This window comes from Mus caroli, unplaced genomic scaffold, assembly GCF_978045245.1.
Source record: "Mus caroli unplaced genomic scaffold, Mus_caroli_1 scaffold_4, whole genome shotgun sequence".
Lineage (NCBI taxonomy): Eukaryota > Metazoa > Chordata > Mammalia > Rodentia > Muridae > Mus > Mus caroli.
Genome location: NW_028227259.1, coordinates 147,344,178 through 147,365,539, shown reverse-complemented (window position 1 = coordinate 147,365,539; position 21,362 = coordinate 147,344,178). Strand labels below are relative to the sequence as shown.

The 21,362-nt window shown below is 53.5% G+C and overlaps 1 protein-coding gene across 9 annotated transcripts in view; it reads left to right on the top strand.

The window, feature by feature from the left end:
* Tnrc18 (trinucleotide repeat containing 18) overlaps positions 1-21,362 on the top strand; it is a 93,805-nt gene that overhangs the window by 26,086 nt on the left and 46,357 nt on the right. For 6 of the 9 annotated variants that reach the window (XM_029477002.2, XM_085837399.1, XM_029477005.2 and 3 more), the window contains 8 exons: positions 1,777-1,902; positions 3,216-4,841; positions 14,420-14,516; positions 14,794-14,999; positions 15,218-15,364; positions 15,761-15,951; positions 17,026-17,455; positions 18,768-19,766. In XM_029477002.2, the coding sequence (XP_029332862.1) occupies positions 1,777-1,902; positions 3,216-4,841; positions 14,420-14,516; positions 14,794-14,999; positions 15,218-15,364; positions 15,761-15,951; positions 17,026-17,455; positions 18,768-19,766 (3,822 nt within the window). The remainder of the gene's footprint in view (positions 1-1,776; positions 1,903-3,215; positions 4,842-14,419; positions 14,517-14,793; positions 15,000-15,217; positions 15,365-15,760; positions 15,952-17,025; positions 17,456-18,767; positions 19,767-21,362) is intronic. The other 3 variants (XM_021161707.3, XM_029477004.2, XM_029477008.2) reach the window with 1 other exon arrangement.

The window sequence follows — 21,362 nt, the reverse complement described above, 5'->3', positions numbered from 1 at the left end:
CTCTCAGGACAGGCATGTGAATCCAGGAATGAGTATATAGATGTCTTGCATGAAGGCTGTGTTACCTCTGCTGGGTGTCTGCCTTGGGCTGGGATGATGGTTGCTGGTGTGGGCTGGTGCTCTCTCTGCCTGAGCTCCTCCCACTGAGCTTAGCTGGGTGAGCGATGAACACAGGCTATCTCTACTGTGTCATCGGTTCATTCCTCAGCTCTTCCCGAGATGCTGATAGCCACAGCAGACATACACCACAGACATGGCCTGGTCCTGGGGCAGTGTTCTTAGGTCTCCTGCAACCTTTGCAGCATCTGGGGCTGGTGCTGGGATGCCTATCTTACGCACGACGGACCTGCAGAGGACCAGCTACCTGCAGCTGAGCGTTGGTTTGGTGTTTAACTGTGACGCTGTAGACTGGGCATCTGTCTTGTTCTGTGACTTGCATAGTGGGTTCTTTTGCCTTGTTTTGTTTTCCTCAAGACAGTCTTGCTAAGTAGTGCTGGCTGACCTGGAACTCACTGTGTTGACCAGAATGGCCTTGGGTTTGCAGCAATCCTCCTGCCTCTGCTTTTCTCAAGAATTAGAATTACATGTGTGAAGCCACATTTCTGGACAACCCCCCATTTATTTGTTTTGTGATGAAGGGTCTTACTGTGTAGCCCAGGCTGGCCTTAAACTCATAGGGATTCACCTGCCTCTGCCTCTGGAATGCTAGGATGGAAGGCATGCACCACCATACCTGACCTTAGTTTTTATTTTGTGGCAGGTTCTCACTAAGTTTCCCAGGCTAGCCTTGAGCTGCCAGCCCTCAGTCTCTTGGGTAGTCAGTATTACTGGTCCTACCACCAGAGTGCACCTGTGTAGCGACTATTTGGGTTCATGAGGACTCAAATTCAGGAGTTCGTGCATGTCAGGCAAGCATCCGGAGTGCCATCTGTAGCTCTGTCTGGTGGTCTGTATGTATCAGCTGATGATGGAGAAAAGGACACCAGTTCTCAGGGCCAGGGCCAGGGATAGTGTGTCCCTTGTGGCTTTCCAGTAGGACCCCAGTCCCAGGCTCTGCCTGGCCCCTTGTGCCCTGTGTGCATTCTCAGCTTGCCGCTAGTTGCCCATGCTTGGTTTGTCACCTGTGGCCACACCCCTTTTGAAGTCACAGCACTCTCTCTCTTTGGACTTCACTGAAAGACTGGGCAGCTAGAGATGCTGACTTGAGTGTTCAGAGACGGCAAGCAGTCAGTCCTGAGGCACACAGCAGAGAGGAGACCCATGGCGACTGTCCATCCAGAGTTCACACTCTCCTGAGGTTGCGTCTGAGCTATAGGGTCCGGTTCGGTTCAAAGTCAGGCTAAGCTGCACTTTGATCTTTTAGACAGTGGTTTACTCTGACTCTGTTGTTTTGCTTTGCTTTGCTTTGCTTTGCTTTGTTTTTAATCTGTAAAATGAGAGGACAGGAGTGTGTGGTCATCTCAGGGTTGCTTTAAATGAGAATAGCGCCTTGCGTCTCCTGTTGGTTAGGTCCATTCTGACTTTGATCCTGGAGTGTTTGAACTTGTATCCAAGCCCTTGTGGATTTTCTGGGCCTCATGGAAGGCTTGAAGTGGCAGGGTTTTTTTTTTTTTTTGTGGGGGGGCAGTTGTTGCCATGAGAACTGGTGTTGACCAATCAGCTTCTTGTACCAGGGGACTGACAGGCCACCGAAACTTTTTCCAAAGAGAAGCAAATGCTAGAGGGGCATGTGTGGGTAAGCATGAGTAGCACAGACCTCTCTTCTTTTCTCCTTAGGCTTCTCCCACCTGCCCAGTGGGCTATATCCATCCTACCTCCACCTGAACCACCTGGACCCCCCCAGCAGTGGGAGCCCCCTCCTCAGCCAGCTGGGTCAGCCCAGCATCTTCGATACCCAGAAAGGTAAGGGGGCAGGAAAGGGTGCGACTGTTGTTAGGCAGGGAGGAGGTGGCAGAGTGATTTCCTGGGGTTTTCTCTCGGGGGTCCAGGTATCTTTTATGCAGTATTTACCTCTTTATTGGAGGGTCCCTAAGATGGAGCCCTGTGCTAGGAAAGGGCTCTGCCACAGAGCTGCTCCCTCCAGCCCCTTCACCAAAGTTTCCTTTTCAGGGGTTCTCTTTGTTAAGCCAGGCTGTTCTGGAACTCACCATGTGGAGCAGGGTGGCTTTGAACTCAGAGATCCACCTGCCTCGGCCTTCCAAGTGTTGGGATTAAAGATGTGCACCGTCACTTCTGACCCTTCATGAATATTTTCTTAACTCTTTTTAAAATCAGTAATCGAATCATCTTCCTACCTCCCTGCTTTGTGTGTGTGCAGATGAGAGGACAGCTTTTGGAGTTCTGTCTTTCCACCTCATAGGCTGGAGATCTTACCAGGTCTGACAACGCTTGACAACAGGCGTTGTTGTTACTGAGGCGTCCTATAGGTCTGTCCTCCCTTCCTCTCCCTCCCCCTCCTTTAGTCCTTTCTCCCCTCCCCCCTCAATGTAGTCCACAGTGGACTAGACCTTGGTTCATAGCTAAGGATGGCCTTAAACTTAATATCCACTTGCGTTTACCTCCTGAATGCTAGGCCTCAAAAATGCCTTGTCTTAGTTAGGGTTTTACAGCTGAGCAGACACCGTGACCAAGGCAAGTCTTATAAAGGACAACATTTAATTGGGCCGGCTTACAGGTTCAGAGGTTCGGTCCATCATCATCAGGGTGGGAGCAGGGCAGCATCCAGGCAGGCTTGGCACAGGCAGAGGTGAGAGTTCTACATCTTCATCTGAAGGCTGCTAGTGGAAGACTGACTTTCAAGCAGCTAGGGTGAGGGTCTTATAGCCCACACCCACAGTGACACACCTACTCCAACAGGACCACACCTTCTAATAGTGCCACTCCCTGGGAAGAGCATATACAAACCATCACAGAGACGCAGCCCCAAAGGCCCCTCACCTGTCTGTGAATTTACCCACAGCCTTTTAATTAGCTCCGACAGCTCTGAAAATGACCTTTGGCCTTTCTTCCTTTACCAATGAAGAGACAGGCCTGGGACAATAAGATGGTTAGAGCCAGGTTTCTACTCACTTTCCAGCCTTGCCTGGCTTCTCTCCAAAGGACCAGGCCCCTGCACATTCTCTCTCTGGGGTACAATGCACCCTTGGGTGAAGGGAGGACGTCTCGGGGTTAGGAGTGGGTAATGGTCCTGGTTCACTATGTCCTTTTCTCCCTAGATGGCTTCTACCTGCCCGCACCGGGGACCCTGCATGCTCACACGCCCTCGTCCAGAACTCCCAGTGGCCACTCCTCAGGAGGTCCAGCCAAAGGCTCCTCCCGTGAAGGTACAGGAAAGGATCGTGCAGGCCGTGGTGGAGACCCTCCTCCATTGTTTGGCAAGAAAGACCCTCGGGCACGTGAGGAGGTGTCCGGGCCCCGAGGTGTGGTGGACTTGACCCAGGAGGCCCGAGCGGAGGGCCGCCAGGACCGAGGATCCTCACGCCTGGCTGAGCGCCTGTCTCCCTTTCTGGCAGAGGTCAAAGCCAAGGGTGCACTGCAGCCGTCGGCCCTGAGCCTGTGCAATGGTGTGGTGGACGCGGGGCTGGTGGCCGAGTTGGGCCGTGGAGGTGCCAAGGAGGTAGCCAGGCAGGAGGAGAATGCTCGGCTGCTGCGGCGGGCTGAGGCCCTGCTGCCTGCTGCAAGGCCCTGTGGGTCCCCACTACCGCCGCCACCTCCACTGCCCCCCAAGGGTCCCCCTGCACCCCCTTCCTCTACACCAGCCGGTGTGTACACCGTGTTCCGTGAACCAGGCCGTGAGCACCGCGTGGTGGCACCCACCTTTGTGCCTTCTGTGGAGGCCTTTGATGAGCGGGTGGGACCCATCCAGATAGCATCCCAGGCTCGCGATGTCCGGGCCAGGGAGCGCGAGCCGGGCCGTCCTGGGGTCCTGCAAGGTCCACCCGGATCTCCACGCCTGGAGCGGCCAGAGGTCCTGCGGGAGAAAAGCTCGGTCATCCGCTCCCTCAAGCGTCCGCCTCCATCCGATGGACCCCCAGCAGCCCGCTCCTCCCGCTCCTCCCCGGATGCGCGAGCCTACCTGCCCCCCAAGGAACTACTCAAGCCCGAGGCTGATCCGAGGCCTTGCGAGCGCGCACCCCGAGGCCCGAGCGCTTCTGCTGCCCAGCAGGCTGCTAAGCTCTTTGGCCTGGAACCATCCCGACCCCCCGGGCCGGAGCATAAGTGGAAACCCTTTGAACTGGGCAACTTCGCCACCACGCAGATGGCTGTCCTGGCAGCCCAGCATCACCATGCCAGCAGAGCCGAAGAGGAAGCAGCTGTCGCCACAGCATCCAAAAAGGCCTACCTGGACCCAGGGGGCGCAATGCCCCGTGCCTCGGCCACCTGCGGCAGGCCAGGTGCTGACCTCCACTCGGCAGCCCACGGACCCGGAGAGGCCTCTGCTATGCAGAGCCTCATCAAATACAGCGGTAGCTTTGCTCGGGAGGCGGTGGCAGTGCGCCCTGGTGGCTGTGGGAAGAAGAGCCCCTTTGGAGGCCTGGGCACCATGAAACCTGAACCCACGCCCACGTCTACGGGTCCCCCTAGAGCCCAGGCCCGGCTCACACACCCCGGGGTCCCTACAGCCGGAGGGGGCCGGCAGCTGAAACGGGACCCAGAGAGACCTGAGAGCGCCAAGGCCTTTGGGAGAGAGGGCTCTGGTACCCAGGGGGAAGCCGAAGTAAGACACCCGCCTGTTGGCATTGCTGTGGCTGTGGCCCGGCAGAAGGACAGTGGAAGCAGTAGCCGGCTGGGGCCTGGGCTGGGAGACCAGGAACGCACTTTGTCACTGAACAATGTCAAAGGTAGGTGCTGGGTCCTGTTATTGTTTTGGTGGTGGTGGTTTTAAAAACATAGGATCTCATGCACAAGATTGTCAAGTGCTCTGCTGTCCCACCCCTCCACCCCTCCTTTTATTTTATGGGGGACAGTCATCTATAGACTGTATATAGCTCACTCGCTCTGTAGCCAACAGTGGTCTTGAACGTTTATTTCCCTTTTCTCCATTTCCTGAGTGCTGGGTGTTGTGGTAACAGTACGTGCCCTGAGACACCGGTTCATGCAGTGTTGAGATGGGTCCCAGGTCAGGACTGCGTGCCGGGCAGGCCTTCTAACAATTGACCCACACCCCCAGCTCCCAGTTCTCATTGAGTTGCTATGTAGTCTGATGGGTTTTGAACTCACAGTCTCCTTAATAGTTGGGAATTAAAGCAGGAATGGTCCCCACTCTTCTTAAATGTTAATGTTTGGGTGTGGGTGTGGGGACAGGTGATACGTGCAAGTGTAGAGGTCAGAGGACAACCTTGGGTGTTTGTTCTGTCTTACTGTGTTTGCTCTGTGTGTATGTCCGACACAGCCTTGAGAATGCACCGCAGTGCACATGGAGAAGCCAGAGGATAAGTTAGCTCCTCTTCCACCACGTGGGGTTGGGGAATGGAACCCAGGTCTTCAGGCGTGGCCGTGGGTGCCTTCTTTACACACCTAGTTACTTGCCTGGCTGGAGACAGTCTCTCTCGCCGGGGCTGCAGGCACAGATTCTTTGCCTCCTATCTGGCTCTTTTTGTTTTGTTTTGTTTTGTTTTTTGTATTTTGTTCTTTTGGTTTTATGAGATAGGGCTCTTCATGTAGCCCTGGCTGCCCTGGAACTCACTCTGTAGACCAGGCTAGCCTCAAGTCAAAGAAGTCTACCTGCCTCTGCCTCTGCCTCCTGAGTGCTGGAATTAACAGTGTGTGCCACACTGCCTGGCCCAGTCCCTATTCTTGGCTCTCCCTGCCTCTGACTTCCTATTTTGTTTTTATTTATTTATTTATTTTATGTGTATGAGTATACTGTAGCTGTCTTCAGACACACCAGAAGAGGGCATCAGATCCCATTACAGATGGTTGTGAGTCACCATGTGACTGCTGGGAATTGAACTCAGGACCTCTGCAAGAGCAGTCAGTGCTCATAACCGCTGAGCTATCTCTCCAGCACTGTTTTGTTTTTTTAAAGATGGGCTTTCACAGTATAGTCCTGGCTAACTTGAAACCTACTATGTAGACCAGGCTGGCTTTGAACTTACAGAAATCCACTCACCTCTGCCTCTAGAGTGCTGGGATTCCTGGCTGGTTTCTTGGTCTTTTCTCCCAATCCTCCCATCCTCCCTCCCTCCCTCCCTTTCTCCCTCCCTCCTAGTACTGCGTGCCTGTTCCCCACTTGCCCATCATGGCTGCTATTGAAACTTTGATTGCCTTTCCCATTATCCACATAGACGTGTAGAGTGCAGGAGAGGAGAACGAAGAAAAAGACCATTATTGTTTCCCCAGCACCCCAAACACTTTCCCGGCTCTCCCTGAATTCATTTTCCCATGCAATTTGTGTCTACCTGTGGAGCGGCTAGCGTGGCACAGCCTTGGTCTTACGCTCGCTCTCGCAGCACAGTGTGGGTTGTTTCTCCCGAGATGTCAGAATCTTTACAAGTATCATTTTTTTTTACGGCCTTTAATATTCTGTGGAGAGCACACAGCAGCAGGTACTGTAGTTAGGTCTCCGTTCCCCGGTGGGCATTTTCAGTCTTTGCCTGCTCTCTTTTGTGTGGAGAACGCTGTGTGGAATATTTTTGCACGTAAGCACCTCTCTGTGCTGTGTTGAGTCGCTTTGTTCTATCCTAGGGATTCCTAGGAATAGACCAACCGTAAGCCTTCCAGTGGGGTAGAGCCCGGTGTTGACTCATTCAGTGCCTCTTGGGGTCCAGTCAGCACGAGGCCTGGAGCATGGAGGGCGCTGGGTAACCAGGTGAATGAATGAATGAATGAATGAATGCTTTTGAACAGTAAGAGGCGGCTTCCTGACAGGCTTTAGTGAATCTTTTTTAACTGGAAAACAAAACAAAACAAAAACCAAAACCACAAGAAAACAAAACCAAAACTGTATGTGCATGTGTGTCATATGTGTGTCACATGTGTGTTAGTGCCCACAGAGCTGAGAAATGGGCCTCACATCCCTTTCACCTGCTGAGCCATCAACGGCACCCAGCTTGCTGCTGCTGCTTTTGTAAAATGATTGTTTATTATCAGTTATGTGTGTGCACACACGCAAGCAGGTGTGCGTGTGGGCATGAGTGTCTGAACGTGTGCTTGCTGTGTGCAGATAGGGAGGACAGAGAACAACTTCCTAAAGTTGATTCGCCTCCTGCTGGGCTCATGGCACCAAATTCAGGTCGGCAAGCTTGTGTGGCAAGCAGTTGTGGCCACCGGATTATCTCGCTCAGCTTACTTTTTTTGTCCCTTTCATTTTCCTGTCTGTCTGTCTGTCTGTCTGTCTATTTGTCTATCTGTCTTTTGTGTGTCCGTCTATTGTGTGTGTGCGTGTGTGTGTGTGTGTGTGAGTGTGAGAGAGAGAGAGACAGACAGACAGACGAGTTCCTGTGAGTATCTGGGAATTTGTGTGCCATGTGCCTATTTTAAGGTCAGAGGACAATCTGGGCGTCAGTCCTTGCTGTCTACCTTGTTTACTGAGGACCTCTTGTTAGTTACTGTGTACACCAGTGTACACCAGGCTGCCAGGTTTGTGGGCTTTTGGGGGACTCCCCAGCCTTTGCCTCCTATTTTGTTGTAAGAACTCTGACATGGGATCTGAACTACTGTCCTTGGACGTGCACAGCAAGCACTGTATTTGTTGAGCCATCTCCCCCCCCCCTTTTTTTTTTCTTGTTTTGAGATGAGGTCTTGTTATAGCCAAGGCTGAGGCAAACTACCCTCAACCTTGTTACCCTTCTATAAAGTGCTGGTGTTGCGGGTTTTAGCTACCACACTGGGCTTGTTTGTTTGTTTTTGGTTTTTTTCGAGACAGGGTTTCTCTGTATAGCCCTGGCTGTCCTGGAACTCACTTTGTAGACCAGGCTGGCCTTGAACTCAGAAATCCGCCTGCCTCTGCCTCCCGAGTGCTGGGATTAAAGGTGTGCATCACCACGCCTGGTCTGAGCTTGTTTCTTTTAATTCATAGTGAGGTTGAATCTTTCCCCAGAGCTTGGTAAATTGGTCGGTGTCCTTGAGTCCTTGTGTATTTTGGAGACCTATCTTCAACGTGTTTATTGAGCCCTGTACCTTATCAGCTAAGGGCAGAGCCTGCTGCCGTGCCGAGGGCCTTGTGGGTCCAGGCATTGAAACTGCTTGGGTGTACCCTGGTGATGTCATGGCAGGCTGAGTGACGGCCCAGAAAAGATCACGTCCAGCTGGTCCTTGCTTGTGCAACATCTCAAGCCAGGCAGGCATTGTTCCATGTCCCCAGCCTCCTAGACCACAGCCCAGGGTCACCTACCAGGAAAGGATGCTCCCATTCGATTTCCAGACTAGATACCCATACCTGTATCTCCTGTCGACTCCTGGGTTCCTCCCCTCCCCTCCCCTGCCTGCCTCCTGCTGCCTTCTGGGTTTTGTGGTCTTTGCAAGCAGCCCCCTCTGTGGAATCATCTAAGTCCTATTTCCCAGACAACCTAGCAAGGCCAGGTGTTCTGTCTCACTTTGACCCATTTGTAAAGTCAGAGCAGGCTTCTGGGACACGCCCTGCCCCCGGGGTGTGCGTGCGAGAGCGTGTGTGTGTGTGTGTGTGTGTGTGTGTGTGTGTGTGTGTGTGTTGTATGTGTGTGTGCGCGCGTGTTCAGTGCTGTGCCTGGGTCTATTTGCCTGTGCTGTTGTTATTTCTGGAGATGGGGGTTTCATTATGGAGCCCTGATGAGGAAAAAACTCACTACACAGAACAGGTTGGGCTTGGATTCACAGACAGAGACACTCCTGTCTCTGCATAAATTAAAGGCCTGTGCTGTCACTCCCCTCCCCCCACCCCCCATCCTGCTCTGCTCATAGCGGTGTCTCTCTTTGCATCACCCAGTGCTCCAGCTGGCCTATGCCTGTTTCCTGGTAGGACACTCCTTATCCCATTGTTGACTGTGCCCAGGTGTCCGTACGGCATCTGAGACTTTGGACTTTGAATCAGGATGTGTTCCCTGTGTGCCCTGTTTTTGAATTCCCCCAGCATGGAAGTCTAACTGGTGCTGAGTGGATGTTTGCTGACTGACTAAATGATCCTCTTGCTTTGGGTGGGATACCTAGCCCAGGAAGCTAGGTCCTCTGATGATGGGGGTTTGCAGCAGCACCTGGTTCTTCTGGGATTGAATGACAGGGGACAAGTTTTCTAGTCTGAATAGGGTTCTGTGACATGGTGGGGTATTCCTTTTGTATTTAGGGTGGTTCATGGTTTAGTGTCCAGCATACCTGTGCCCAAAAGGGTCGTAAGTGCACGTGGAAAGAGAAGAGGATGTGGTTGACATTTGGGCTGAGGAAGTTATTTGTCTGTTATCTGAGGCTTTTTTTTTTTTTTTCACTGTTGGGAATGAAAACCATTGTTTCATGTATGCTACGTACTGGCTATAATTTTGCCAGTATCCAGCCCCTCACCAGGGGATTCTAGGCAGGGGCTCTACCACTGAGCCACGCCCCCAGCCCCTCACTGGGGGATTCTAAGCAGGGGCTCTACCACTGAGCCACGCCCCCAGCCCCTTATTGGGGGATTCTAGTCGGAGCTCTACCACTGAGCCACGCCCCCAGCCCCTCACTGGGGGATTCTAGGCAGGTGCTCTACCACTGAGCCACGCCCCCAGCCCCTCACTGGGGGATTCTAGGCAGGGGCTCTACCACTGAGATCTCTTTTCTGATCCCTTTCTTGTTTATCCCTTCCAGTTCTTGTGGCCTTCTCTCTGCTCCTGTGCAGGTTCCCGCTTCAGGCTGCTCACGGGGGTGGGGTGGGGGTGGGGTTTGCATATCTCACTCTTCAGACAGATGTCTGTCCTTCCTGGCATTTACCGTTTATTGATTGAGTTGGTATAGAGAGGAGATGGCTGAGGGGCCTGCTTAGAACCTGAGCTTCGCAGTGCGTCCGCTCTGGTGCAGGTAGTTGGGTGGTGAACCCGCCACAGTCGGTCATGCTGTGATCAGCGCAGTGAGGGGGGTAAATGAGGAAGGGGACGAAGGAGAGGTGGTCAGGGCGGTTCCTTCCTTCCCGGAGGAGACAGAAGCTGAAGTTGTATTGAATGGTCCAGTGGAAGGGCATTGTGTGTGCAGGGAAGAGAGTGTCCATGCCCCTAGGGAAGAGATACATGTGACTCGTATGAAGAGACTGGTTGGGACATTCTGGTCCTCACAGTATGAGCCCAGAGCAGGGGCTTGGCTCTTCATGGCGACTGTGAGCAGAGCCTAGAGGCCATAGGGAGCTACAGAGCAATGTGGTTAGACGTGGAGCCCCTTGGAGCATGGGGTCAGGTGCCACAGTCCTGTTATGTTTCCTTAGGAGCCAACCAGTTTGCAGAGAGTGACCTGGAGCTCTGCCTAGTGGCCCTGGGCATGAAGGCTGCTCTGAGTTGTTGGTGTCTAGTGACAGGTGACACTTGGGACAGGAAGTAACCCAGGGCAATTCAGTCAGGGTGTACAGTGGACTTGTGGCCCCGAGCTTGGTTTACATTCCAGGTGCCTCCCCTTTTTGAGGCCCCAGCAGCAAGTGCCATACCCACAGCTGGTCTCAGACACAGAGACTGGTGGCACGTGCCCTTCCCATATGGCTGAGCCCTTGGGAGTGTGTGAACCTGGTTGATGTGGCGTCTCCCCCGGGACAAGGAAGCTCAGGCTCTGGTTTCCAGGCACAGCTGTGGAACTCTGGGTGGCTCTCTGTGCCTGTGCCCTGCCTCAAACCTGCTGTTCCCCTCTGAGCTGCACTTTCTCCTGGTTCCTAGTATAGCCTGTTCTAGATCTGCCATTGGTGTGTGTGGTCCATTGGTGTGTGTGGTGTGGGGTATGTGTGGTGTGGTGTGTGTGTGTGTCTGTTTGTCTGTATCTAGAGGTATTTGTATGTATATGTGTCTGTCTGTCCATAGGGGTGTGTGTCTATATCTAGAAGCCAGAGGTGTGTCTTCCTCAGTTTCTTCTACCCTTTTAAGGTGTGTATGTATGTATGTATATGTATGTATGTATGTGTATGTATGTATGTATGTGTATGTATGTATATGTATGTATGTGTATGTATGTATGTGTATGTATGTATGTGTATGTATGTATGTGTATGTATGTATATGTATGTATGTATGTATATGTATGTATATGTATGTATGTATGTATGTATATGTATGTATGTATGTATGTATGTATGTATGTATTTTGGAGACAAGTTACCTTTTTGTATCCTGAAACTCGCTCTGTAGACTAGGCTGGCCTCAAAATCATAGCGATCCCCCTGCCCCTGTTTCTCAAGGCCTAGGACTAAAGGCATGCACTACCCATCAGTCTGGCTTGTATTTTTTTTTTTTTTTAAATATGGGTTGTAGAGATTCAAACTCAGGTCTTCATTCTCTCTCTCTCTCTTAAAGATTTTTTGTATGTATATGAGTACACTGTAGCTGTCTTCAGACACACCAGAAGAGGGCATTGGATCCCATTTACAGATGTTTGTGAGCCACCATGTGGTTGCTGAGAATTGAACTCAGGAGCTCTGGAAGAGCTGACTCTTACCCGCTGACCCGCTGAGCCATCTCTCCAGCCCCATTTTCACAGTAACCACTTTACCAATCCAGCTGTCATCCCAGTTTCTGATTAGAACCTGCTACTCTGGCTGTTACTATGCTTAAGGGTGTGTGTGTGTGTGTGTGTGTGTGTGTGTGTGTTAGTTCTCTGGTTGCTCTGATGAAATATCCAACGAAAACACTTATTGAAGGAAGGAAGGAAGGAAGGAAGGAAGGAGGGAGGAGTTTATTTTGGCTCTCATGGTTTGAGAGTGCAGGCTATCACGGTGGGGAGGTTGTGGCCGCGGGGCGCCTGGGGCTCAGTCACAGTGCATGTGTGGTCAGGAAGCAGAGAGCGTGGATGCTGGGGCTCAGCGTACGTTCTCCTTTAAAAATGTATTTACTGATCTGTGCACCCGTATCTGTGTGCATATACGTGTATGCAGTTGCATGTGCCTCTGTGTATGTGGTGTGTGTGTGTATGTGTATGTGTGTGTATGTGTGGAGACCGAAAGAGGGTGTTGGATGTCGCCTTCCAGTCTTCTCCTATATGTCTTTGAAGCAGGGTCTCTCTCCAGAGCTGGAGCTCCAGTCTTCCTGGTTCAGCTGGCAGACAGGCAGCCCCAGCTGTCTTCCTGTCTCCTGTCCCTTGGAGCTGTAGTTACAGGTGTGTGCTAGACGCCTGGCTGGTTACGTGGGTGTTGGGACCTAAGCTGTAGTTCTTAGAATGTCGAAACAGGTTCTCTTAACTGCTGAGCCATCTGTGCAACCACTCTTTAAAAAACAAAAAAATTATCTATCACCTGTCTGTCTGTCTTATACACGTCAAGGTCAGAGGACAGCTTGCAGGGATTCTTCTGTCTACCACCTAGGTCCCAGAGATCAAACTTAGGCTGCCAGGCTCGCTTACAGCAGCCTCAATGCACTGAGCCTTCCCTGGCCGGCCGTGTGCTTCGGGAACCATCACAGGAGGGACCAGTCAGAGGGAGAACTCCAGGGCCCCAGAGGCAAGGGGTGTTCTGGCCGGGCCGCCCCTCCTCTGCCCCCACCTGCAGGTGGCAATGCTCTTACTTCCGTTTCCCCTCCCTCACCTTCCTTTCCTCATTCATCCTGTCACTGTAACCCGTAAGTTAAGAGCTTGATGGCTGTGGCTCGGGGAAGAGGACCCTTGGGGACCAGAGCCACCTCCCTCCCTGACCCACTTCTGTCCACTCTCACCACTTAACATTGGTCGGGGTTCTCCTGTGTTGGCCTGGTTTTTAGGTGCTCTAGGCAACCCTGAGCGTCATTTCAGGAAGACTTCCTGGCCCTACTCTCTCTGCCTCTGGGGACTGGCCCTGTCCCATAGGAGCCACTTGGCTGTCTCTCTAGCACGTTTGATTCTGGGCTGTCTAGGCCGTCTGGGCTCTCTCTCAGCTCCCATCCCCCGCTTATGTGGCTACACTCTATCCTAGCTCTTCTGAGGCTCTGGATGGCTGCATCTCCATCTTCCCCAGGAGACCAGAAGGCTCTGCCAGACTCTGAGCTTGTCTTGGGCGGGGACAGTGCTCTTCAGGACTCTGAAGTTTTCGGGGCGCAGGGAGATAGGTGGGGGTGCAGGAGCTCAAGTGGGGCCACCTGTGAGGGTCCTGAATATGGCCTACTGTAGACCCTGTCAAGGGTACCCAGACAGGGTCCTCAGTGGGACTCCGAAGCCATCTGTGTTGGCAGTCTCTGTCACCTGAGACATTGCTGGGCCAGGCTAAGGCCGACTACTTTGATCAGTTTATTTATTTACTGAGACAGAGGCTCACAACATAGCCCAAATTGGCTTTAATTTGCTATGTAGCCAAGGATAACCTTGAATTTAAAATCCTTTTCTGTGTGTATACTTGGCATCCCTCTACAGGGCGGGTAGAACCTTGGGCTGCTAGGTAAGCGGGTTTGCCAGCTGAACTGCATTCCCAGCATCTTCTCTGTACCATTTGTTTGTTGATTGCATGCCTATGTGTGTGTGTGTGCATGTGCGCGCATGTGTGTATGTGTGTGTGTATGTATGTATACACGTGGACATGTTACCATGTTACCTTATATGTGGCAAGGACAGAAGACAGCCACTAGGAGCTGGTTCCCCTCCTTCCAGTACGTGAGTTCCGGGAATTGAACTCAGGTCCTCAGGCTTGGCCGCAAGCACCTTTTCTTGCTGAGTCTCCCTGTCAGTTTTAATTTTTAAGTTCATTTCTTTGGGCTGCAGAGATGATTCAGTGGCCTCTAGGGCTTGTTGTGAAGGAGGACCCAACATCCTTCTCTGGGCTCCTCTAGCACATCACGCAGACATGAGTGTAGCATATACACACATAGGCACGCCACGTACATGCATAAAATAAAGATGAACGAGAATGGCATGAGCTTTGTGTGTTCATGTACACGTATGGGCGTAGGCATGGGAGCTGCACACGTGGAGATCAGAGGGCATCTTGCAGGAGTCCAGGTCTCTCTATGAGGTTTAGATGATTAAACTTGAACTCTGGTCTTCAGCCTCCTCTTTGCCCCCCCCACCCCCCCTTTTTTTGCTGGGGTTAAAGGCATGCCCCACTGTGCCTGTTTGATAGATTTTTATTGTGTTTAAACTTGTGTCTGCTAGTGTGATCACAGGTGAGAGTGACAGACAGGCTTCTGGGATGGGAGGGATGGTTGGGAAGTTTTGGGGCCAAGGATCCCTCAGTGGGGTTCAAGGGTCCTAAAGGACTGTTGCTGGGGTTGCCAGAGGGTTCTGTAGGATATGCGTGGGGGGCGGGGTGGGGGGAGAGGTTGTGAGAGGTGTCATAGGAGTCTGGACCACTGCTGGCTGGGGACTCACTGCCACCTTTGGCCTCCAGGGCATGGCCGGACTGATGATGAGTGTGATCGAGCCAGGCATCGGGAGGATCGGCTGCTAGGGACACGGCTGGACCGGGACCAGGAGAAGTTGCTCCGGTGAGGACGTTGGGGCCCGAGAGCGCGGGCTGGGGGCTTCTGGAGTAGGGGTGTTGAGGTGACCTCTGCGCTCCCTCCACCATGGTCCTTGAAAGCCAGTAGTCACCTTAGGCTTGTCTGACCGCGTGACTCAAGGTCCCTCCAGGCACTGGTGAAGACCCTTAGCTGTTCCCAGGCTCGCGCTACGTGCCTGTCAGCTCCCTGGGCTGTGGCTCTCGTTCACCCCACTCCCCCATCCCTAGGCTACCAGCTGTTCCCATACTGTTTCTCTTTGCAGAGAAAGTAAGGAGCTGGCTGATTTGGCCCGTCTACACCCCACCAGCTGCGCTCCCAATGGTCTGAACCCCAACCTCATGGTGACTGGTGGCCCAACGCTGGCAGGCTCGGGACGCTGGTCTGCTGATCCTGCTGCTCATTTGGCCACGAACCCCTGGTTGCCTCGCTCGGGTAGTACATCCATGTGGCTTGCCGGACACCCTTATGGTGAGTGTAGCTTTACAGGGTTTCATTCCTCGAGGGAAGACTGGGACCAAGTTAGTCTTTCTCTGACTCCCAGTAAGGTCGGAGTGACGTACATGTCCCCAGTCTGCCTGAACTCTTAAGGTTCCTTTTGGGGTTCTCAGTGGACATCACGGACTATGGTGCTGTCAGCGGGCTGAGACTCTCCTGACATTTGTATAAATTTGGCTTTCTCCCCCTAGGCCTGGGACCCCCCTCTTTGCACCAGGGCATGGCCCCTGCATTTCCACCTGGCTTAGGGGGCTCCTTGCCGTCAGCTTACCAGTTCGTCAGGGACCCCCAGTCTGGCCAGCTGGTGGTTATCCCTAGTGATCACCTGCCTCATTTTGGTAAGTGACCCTTGAGTCACAGCCAGGGACTTTCCTGGCCACCCATAGGGATGGAACAGCTCTGTATATGGGGTGGGGACAAGGGCGTCCAGGGAAGCCTGAACCTCAGTTGTGTCTTGGGAATTCCATGAGAATTCAGTTAGGGTCATCTGGGTGTCCCTGTCCCTTTTGGGGCTCACTCTGCAGACCACGGAGTGTGTGGTTCCCATGGTGGCAGGTTGGCAGGCTCCATTCTATGTGGGGGTTCGGGCAGCGCTGCGGTACCCATTAGTGTAGGGTGAGGAAGCCATGTTTATTGTGTCTGCATCGGATCTCAGTGTCTCCCTCTGGAAACTGGGTGGGAGCCTGCACAGGAATGGAGGCTATGGTGTAGCCCCCTGTTGTCTGTCTCCGCAGCAGAGCTGATGGAGCGCGCGGCGGTGCCGCCCCTCTGGCCGGCCCTGTACCCGCCGGGCCGCAGCCCACTGCACCATGCTCAGCAGCTGCAGCTCTTCTCTCAGCAGCACTTTTTGAGGCAGCAAGAACTGCTCTACCTGCAACAGCAGGCGGCCCAGGCCCTGGAGCTGCAACGGAGCGCACAGCTGGTGGTGAGTCCTGGCCCCATGGTGCCCCGTGGTGCCCCGTGGTGGGAGGCAGATGCCCTAAGCCACACCGCCTGAAGATAGTGGCAGTCAGGAAGGGCTCCCTGTGGGAGGAAGCATCTGAGCAGAGACCCTGGTTGTCATGGATGGCACCCAGCACAGCACCCCATGAGCAGTGGAAAAAAACAAGACAAGAGTTGACCTGTGGGGCTGGTGAGATGGCTCAGCGCTCAAGAGCACTGACTGCTCTTCTGGAGGTCACGAGTTCAAATCCCAGCAACCACATGGTGACTCAACCATCTGTAATGAGAAACATAAAATATCTGTGGGCCAGAGTGAGCTGGGTGGGAACAAGAGGGAGAATGGAAGTGGAGTGGGGGAGTTGACCTGTGGATTGGAGATGTTTGTACGGAACACCCAAGGGGTCTCAGAGGATCCTCTCTGTCTTTGGATAGTTACTTCCATGGTCTGCTTCCAGGAAGTAGGAGTACTAGTAGTTAGTTACTCAGTCCTCAGGTCCAGGGGGCCACGGGAGTGGCAAGTGTGCAGAGTGGTCTTATGTTTTGGGTACTAGCTGCTGGGGGCCCTGTAAGTACTGCTTATCGTAGAGCTAGGTTTCTCATGTTGCTGTCAAATAAATGCCCCAGTGATTTCCTGCTCCCTACTGAGGTGCTTGCATGATGAGACTTAGTACTGAGTAGGTACTAAGCACTAAGTGCCAGGGTGTGGGTTCTCCCATTATTGCTAATTGCTTTTACAGTGAGGGGCCCAGCTGGGCCAGGGTCCTGATGGAAGTCTCTGCCTGCATGGTGTCAAGGAGTTTTAGGCCATGGTTCCTCCTCGTACCACCCAGGGCTCTGTGGGTTCTATAGAACCCGCTCTCCGGGTTCTGTAGAACATCACGTTTATTACATGCTCACCATGGTAGAATTCTGTGGTGGATTGATTACCTTGGGGTGGGGAGGGCTGGGTGGCCTGGACCTTGGATCTTACCTGATATTTTCTGGAGTGGAAAGCACCGGGGACTGGGCAGGCGATGGGTCCCGCAATGCCAACCCCACCCATTCTCCCGTTCCTTAGCAGGAGCGGTTGAAAGCACAAGAGCATCGAACGGAGATGGAGGAGAAGATTAGCAAGAGGAGCCTGGAGACCACGGGCAAGGCTGGCCTGAGTGCCACAGGCCCTGGGCTTCTGCCTCGAAAGTCTGCCGGCCTGGCCAACGGCCCAGCAGGCAGCCACGGCAAGGCCGTGAGCCCACCCCCGTCTCCCCGAGCCTCCCCCGTGACCTCTCTGAAGGCCAAGGTCATCCAGAAGGTGGAGGATGTGTCTAAGCCTCCAGCCTATACCTACCCCGCCACACCTAGCTCACACCCCAGCAGCCCACCACCTGCCTCCCCACCTCCTACCCCTGGGCTCACCCGAAAGGAAGAGGCTCCCGAGAACGTGGTGGAGAAGAAAGACCTGGAGTTGGAGAAGGAGACGCCCAGTCCGTTCCAGGCCCTGTTCACAGGTGGGAGTGTAGGACAACGGCTGCCTTGCCCTGGGACACTGCATTCCTGAGTGCTCATTGGCTTGGTTTCCCCTCTCAGCTTGTCTGTTCATATGCTCGTTCATTCAGTCATTTGCTGGCTCACTCATTTATCCACTGGCTTCATTCATTCATTCATTCATTCACTCAGCCCCTCTTACTGAGTACTCTGTAGAGCCCACTGCCCAACTCTGAAACGAATGCAACTGAGATTTCTTCTCGGTCCCTTGTAAGTGGAGTGCAGGAGACATAGGCCTGATAGTATCCCTGCAGGATGCTCAGGGCACAGCAAAAAGCCAGACCTGGGAACTCCGTATGTAGTCACCCTGGGAACATCAGCGGTTCCCATCTGGGCAGTCTCCTTGACCCTCACACATGCTGTCCCAGCGCCTGGTAGTCATCAGGACTAGCCGCAGGTGGCTTTTAGGTATATGTCTGCATTTCTGGGGACCGTGAACACTGTGAAGTTATATTTGGGAGGATTGGGTTCAGTGCCCTGTTGCACGGGGACTGCCCCGCTCTGGAGCCCTTTGGTGTGATGCTATGCTAAGGGTTGATGCATGCCTGGCCTGGAGCACACGCCGGCACATGTGTGCTTCGTTCCCTAGGCTCCTCCTGCTGGGCACTGCCCAGGTGTGTGTCAGGCTTAAAGCTGCCTCCGTCATTCCAGCCGGCCCTAACACTGAGGGTTAAACTGTATTACTGTGAAGGATTTTGCTCTGTTGTGTTTTGAGACGGTGTCTCCCAATGTAGCCTAGGCTGGCCTTGAACTCACAGTGCTGGGATTAAAGGCATGTGCTGCCATGAGAGTTTTGAACACATGCCTTATTGGTGTGAGATACCGCCTGGGCTGACTGACAGATCTTCATAGAGCTTGTTTAAGCTTCTGGTTCAGTCTTTTTTTTTTTTTTTTAAAGATTTTTTTATTATTATGCATAAGTACTCTAGCTTACTTCAGACATACCAGAAGAGGGTGTCAGATCTCATTAGGGGTGGTTGTGAGTCACCATGTGGGAATTGAACTTAGGACTTTTGGAAGAGCAGTCAGTGCCCTTAACCACTGAGCCATCTCGCCAGCCCCTTTCTGGTCCAGTCTTGATTCATCTTCATGAGGACAAGAAGGTGGCCGCTGACTTTGCTCTCAAGGCTCAGTCAGACATGTAGAAGGGTCCTGGGTTATTTCAGAGGGCAATGGAGGTGAGGCAGGGGACCACTGCTCCCTACCCTGCAGCTTGTCAATTAGGGAACAGAGCCTTGGGGAGCCTCCTTCACTGACATCTTCTGTCCTTGACAGATATTCCTCCCAGGTATCCATTCCAAGCCCTGCCGCCGCACTACGGGCGACCCTACCCCTTCCTGCTGCAACCCGCTGCGGCCTCTGATGCCGATGGCCTTGCCCCAGATGTGCCACTCCCGGCTGATGGGCCCGAGCGCCTGGCACTGTCTCCTGAAGACAAGCCCATCTGCCTGTCACCCTCCAAGATCCCAGAGCCACCTCGGGACAGCCCAGAGGAGGAGCAGCTGGCCGACCGGGAGGTGAAGGCTGAAGTTGAGGATATCGAAGAGGGCCCCACAGAGCTGCCTCCCCTTGAGTCACCATTGGCCCTGCCCATCCCAGAGACCATGGTGGCCGCGAGCCCCGCAGGTGGCTGTGCAGGTAGTCCTCTTGAGGCCCAGGCGTTGAGCACAGCAGGTCCGGGCTGCCGGGAGCCCTGTGAAGTTTCAGACTTTGCACAGGTTGCCGAGCCGCAGATCGAACTGCCGAGTAGGACAGAGCCCCGCATGACTGCCCTGGAGTTGGGGACACAGCTGACACCCGAGCCACTGGTAGAGACTAAGGAAGAGCCGGTGGAGGTGCCCCTGGATGTGCCGATGGAGGAGCCCACCACAGAGGCAGGGCCTGAGGACAGTCTGCCCCAGCCATCTTTGACTGAGCCTCAGCCCAGCCTTGAGCTCTCAGACTGTGACTTGCCTGTCCCAGAGGGCCAGTGTCTCAACCTGGAGGCCCAGGAGGCTGCGCCTGCCCCTGCCAGTACCTGCTATCTGGAAGAGACCCACTCTGAATCCGTCCTGCCTGGCCTGGATGACCCACTGGCCGGCATGAACGCACTGGCAGCTGCAGCCGAGCTGCCCCAAGCCAGGCCTCTGCCCTCCTTGGGTCCTGGAGTCCCAGCCGGGGAGAAGCTGGACACAGCCCCCAGCCTCGTCCTGGAACACAGCTTTCTGCAGGGCATCACCCTCCTGAGTGAGATAGCTGAGCTGGAGCTGGACCGGAGGGGCCAGGAGGCTGCAGGTAAGCATTGGGCTGAAGGCTTCCAAGACCCTTATTCAGTGGTGGGGGTGCACGCCTTTAATCTCAGCATTCCTGAGCTATGACTTGCCTGTTCCAGAGCTCAGTGTCTGAACCTGGAGGCCCAGGCCTATCTCTGTGGTTCTAGTTAGGCCAACCTGGTCTGAGCTACCCAGATCTTCAGAGTAGATTTACACATTTAGGTTGTTGTTGTTTTTTCCTTAAAAACTTCAAAGATCGCCAGAATATGTTTTATTCAGAGATTTTTTTGTTTGTTTGTTTTGTTCTGTTTTTGCTTTTAATTATAAAATAAGGCTTGGTGGCATAGGCTACCGTACATCCATCCCAGCTACATGGGAGCCTGGGGCAGGAGGATTGTGAGTTTAAGGCCATTAGAGAATAGAAGGCCAGCCTAGGCAACTAATCAAGACCCTGTTCTCACCATAAAAAGTGAAAAGAAGGCTGGGGCTGGCTCAGTGGTAGAGCCTCTGCCTAGAATCCCCCAGTGAGGAGCTGGGGGCGTGGCTCAGTGGTAGAGCCTCTGCCTAGAATGCCCTAGGGAGGGGCTGGGGTATGGCTCAGTGGTAGAGCCCCTGCCTTAGAATCCCCCAGTGAGGAGCTGGGGGCGTGGCTCAGTGGTAGAGCCTCTGCCTAGAATGCCCTAGGGAGGGGCTGGGGTATGGCTCAGTGGTAGAGCCCCTGCCTAGAATCCCCCAGTGAGGGGCTGGGGGCGTGGCTCAGTGGTAGAGCCCCTGCCTAGAATCCCCCAGTGAGGGGCTGGGGGCGTGGCTCAGTGGTAGAGCCCCTGTCTAGAATCCCCCAGTCAGGGGCTGGGGGAGTGGCTCAGTGGTAGAGCCCCTGCCTAGAATCCCCCAGTGAGGGGCTGGGGGCGTGGCTCAGTGGTAGAGCCCCTGTCTAGCCAGAGGGTCTTGGTATCATCCCCAGAAGTGCAAATTAAATAAGTAAATAAATAGTCCCCTTCCTGGTTCAAGTGTCAGTTGGGACAGTAGAGTGCTTGCTTTAGCCATTGACCATGGGTCCCATGTCCAGTATTGAAGTGGAGCTAGGAGGCATGAGAAATGTGTATAACCAGAGGTGCCATTGTGATGGACTTAAGCCCCCCCAGGCCCACCCCCTCCCCCTGGTATGATGTGTCTTATAAAAGCAAGAGTTTTGAGCGGGTGGGTGGGATGTTGGCAGCAAGAGGGGTGACTGTGGGTAAAAAGGCCCCTATCTCGAGCCCCGGCACCTGTGTAGTAGCAGAGGAAAACTGATTCGCAAAAGATGTTGTCTGAGTTCCACGTGTGTGCTGCGGCTCTGTTAGATCCTCTGCAATTCCCCCCCCCCCAAAAAAAAAAAAAAGAGAATTTAAATGCTCTTGGAACCAAAGTTGAGCAATCAGGACCTAACATTAGGTAGAGTCTGGGTACTTAAGTCGTCTTGAGTCTTTTTCTCCTGTGATTATCTGGTTGGTTCTTCCTTTTTCCGCCTCTGTCTCCTGTTCTACTTTTCTCTGTTGACCTCGTTTTTTTTTGCCAGGCTCCTTCTCCTCACTGAGGCTTCCAGGAGTTCCTCCCATGCCTGCTGGCCTGCTCAGCT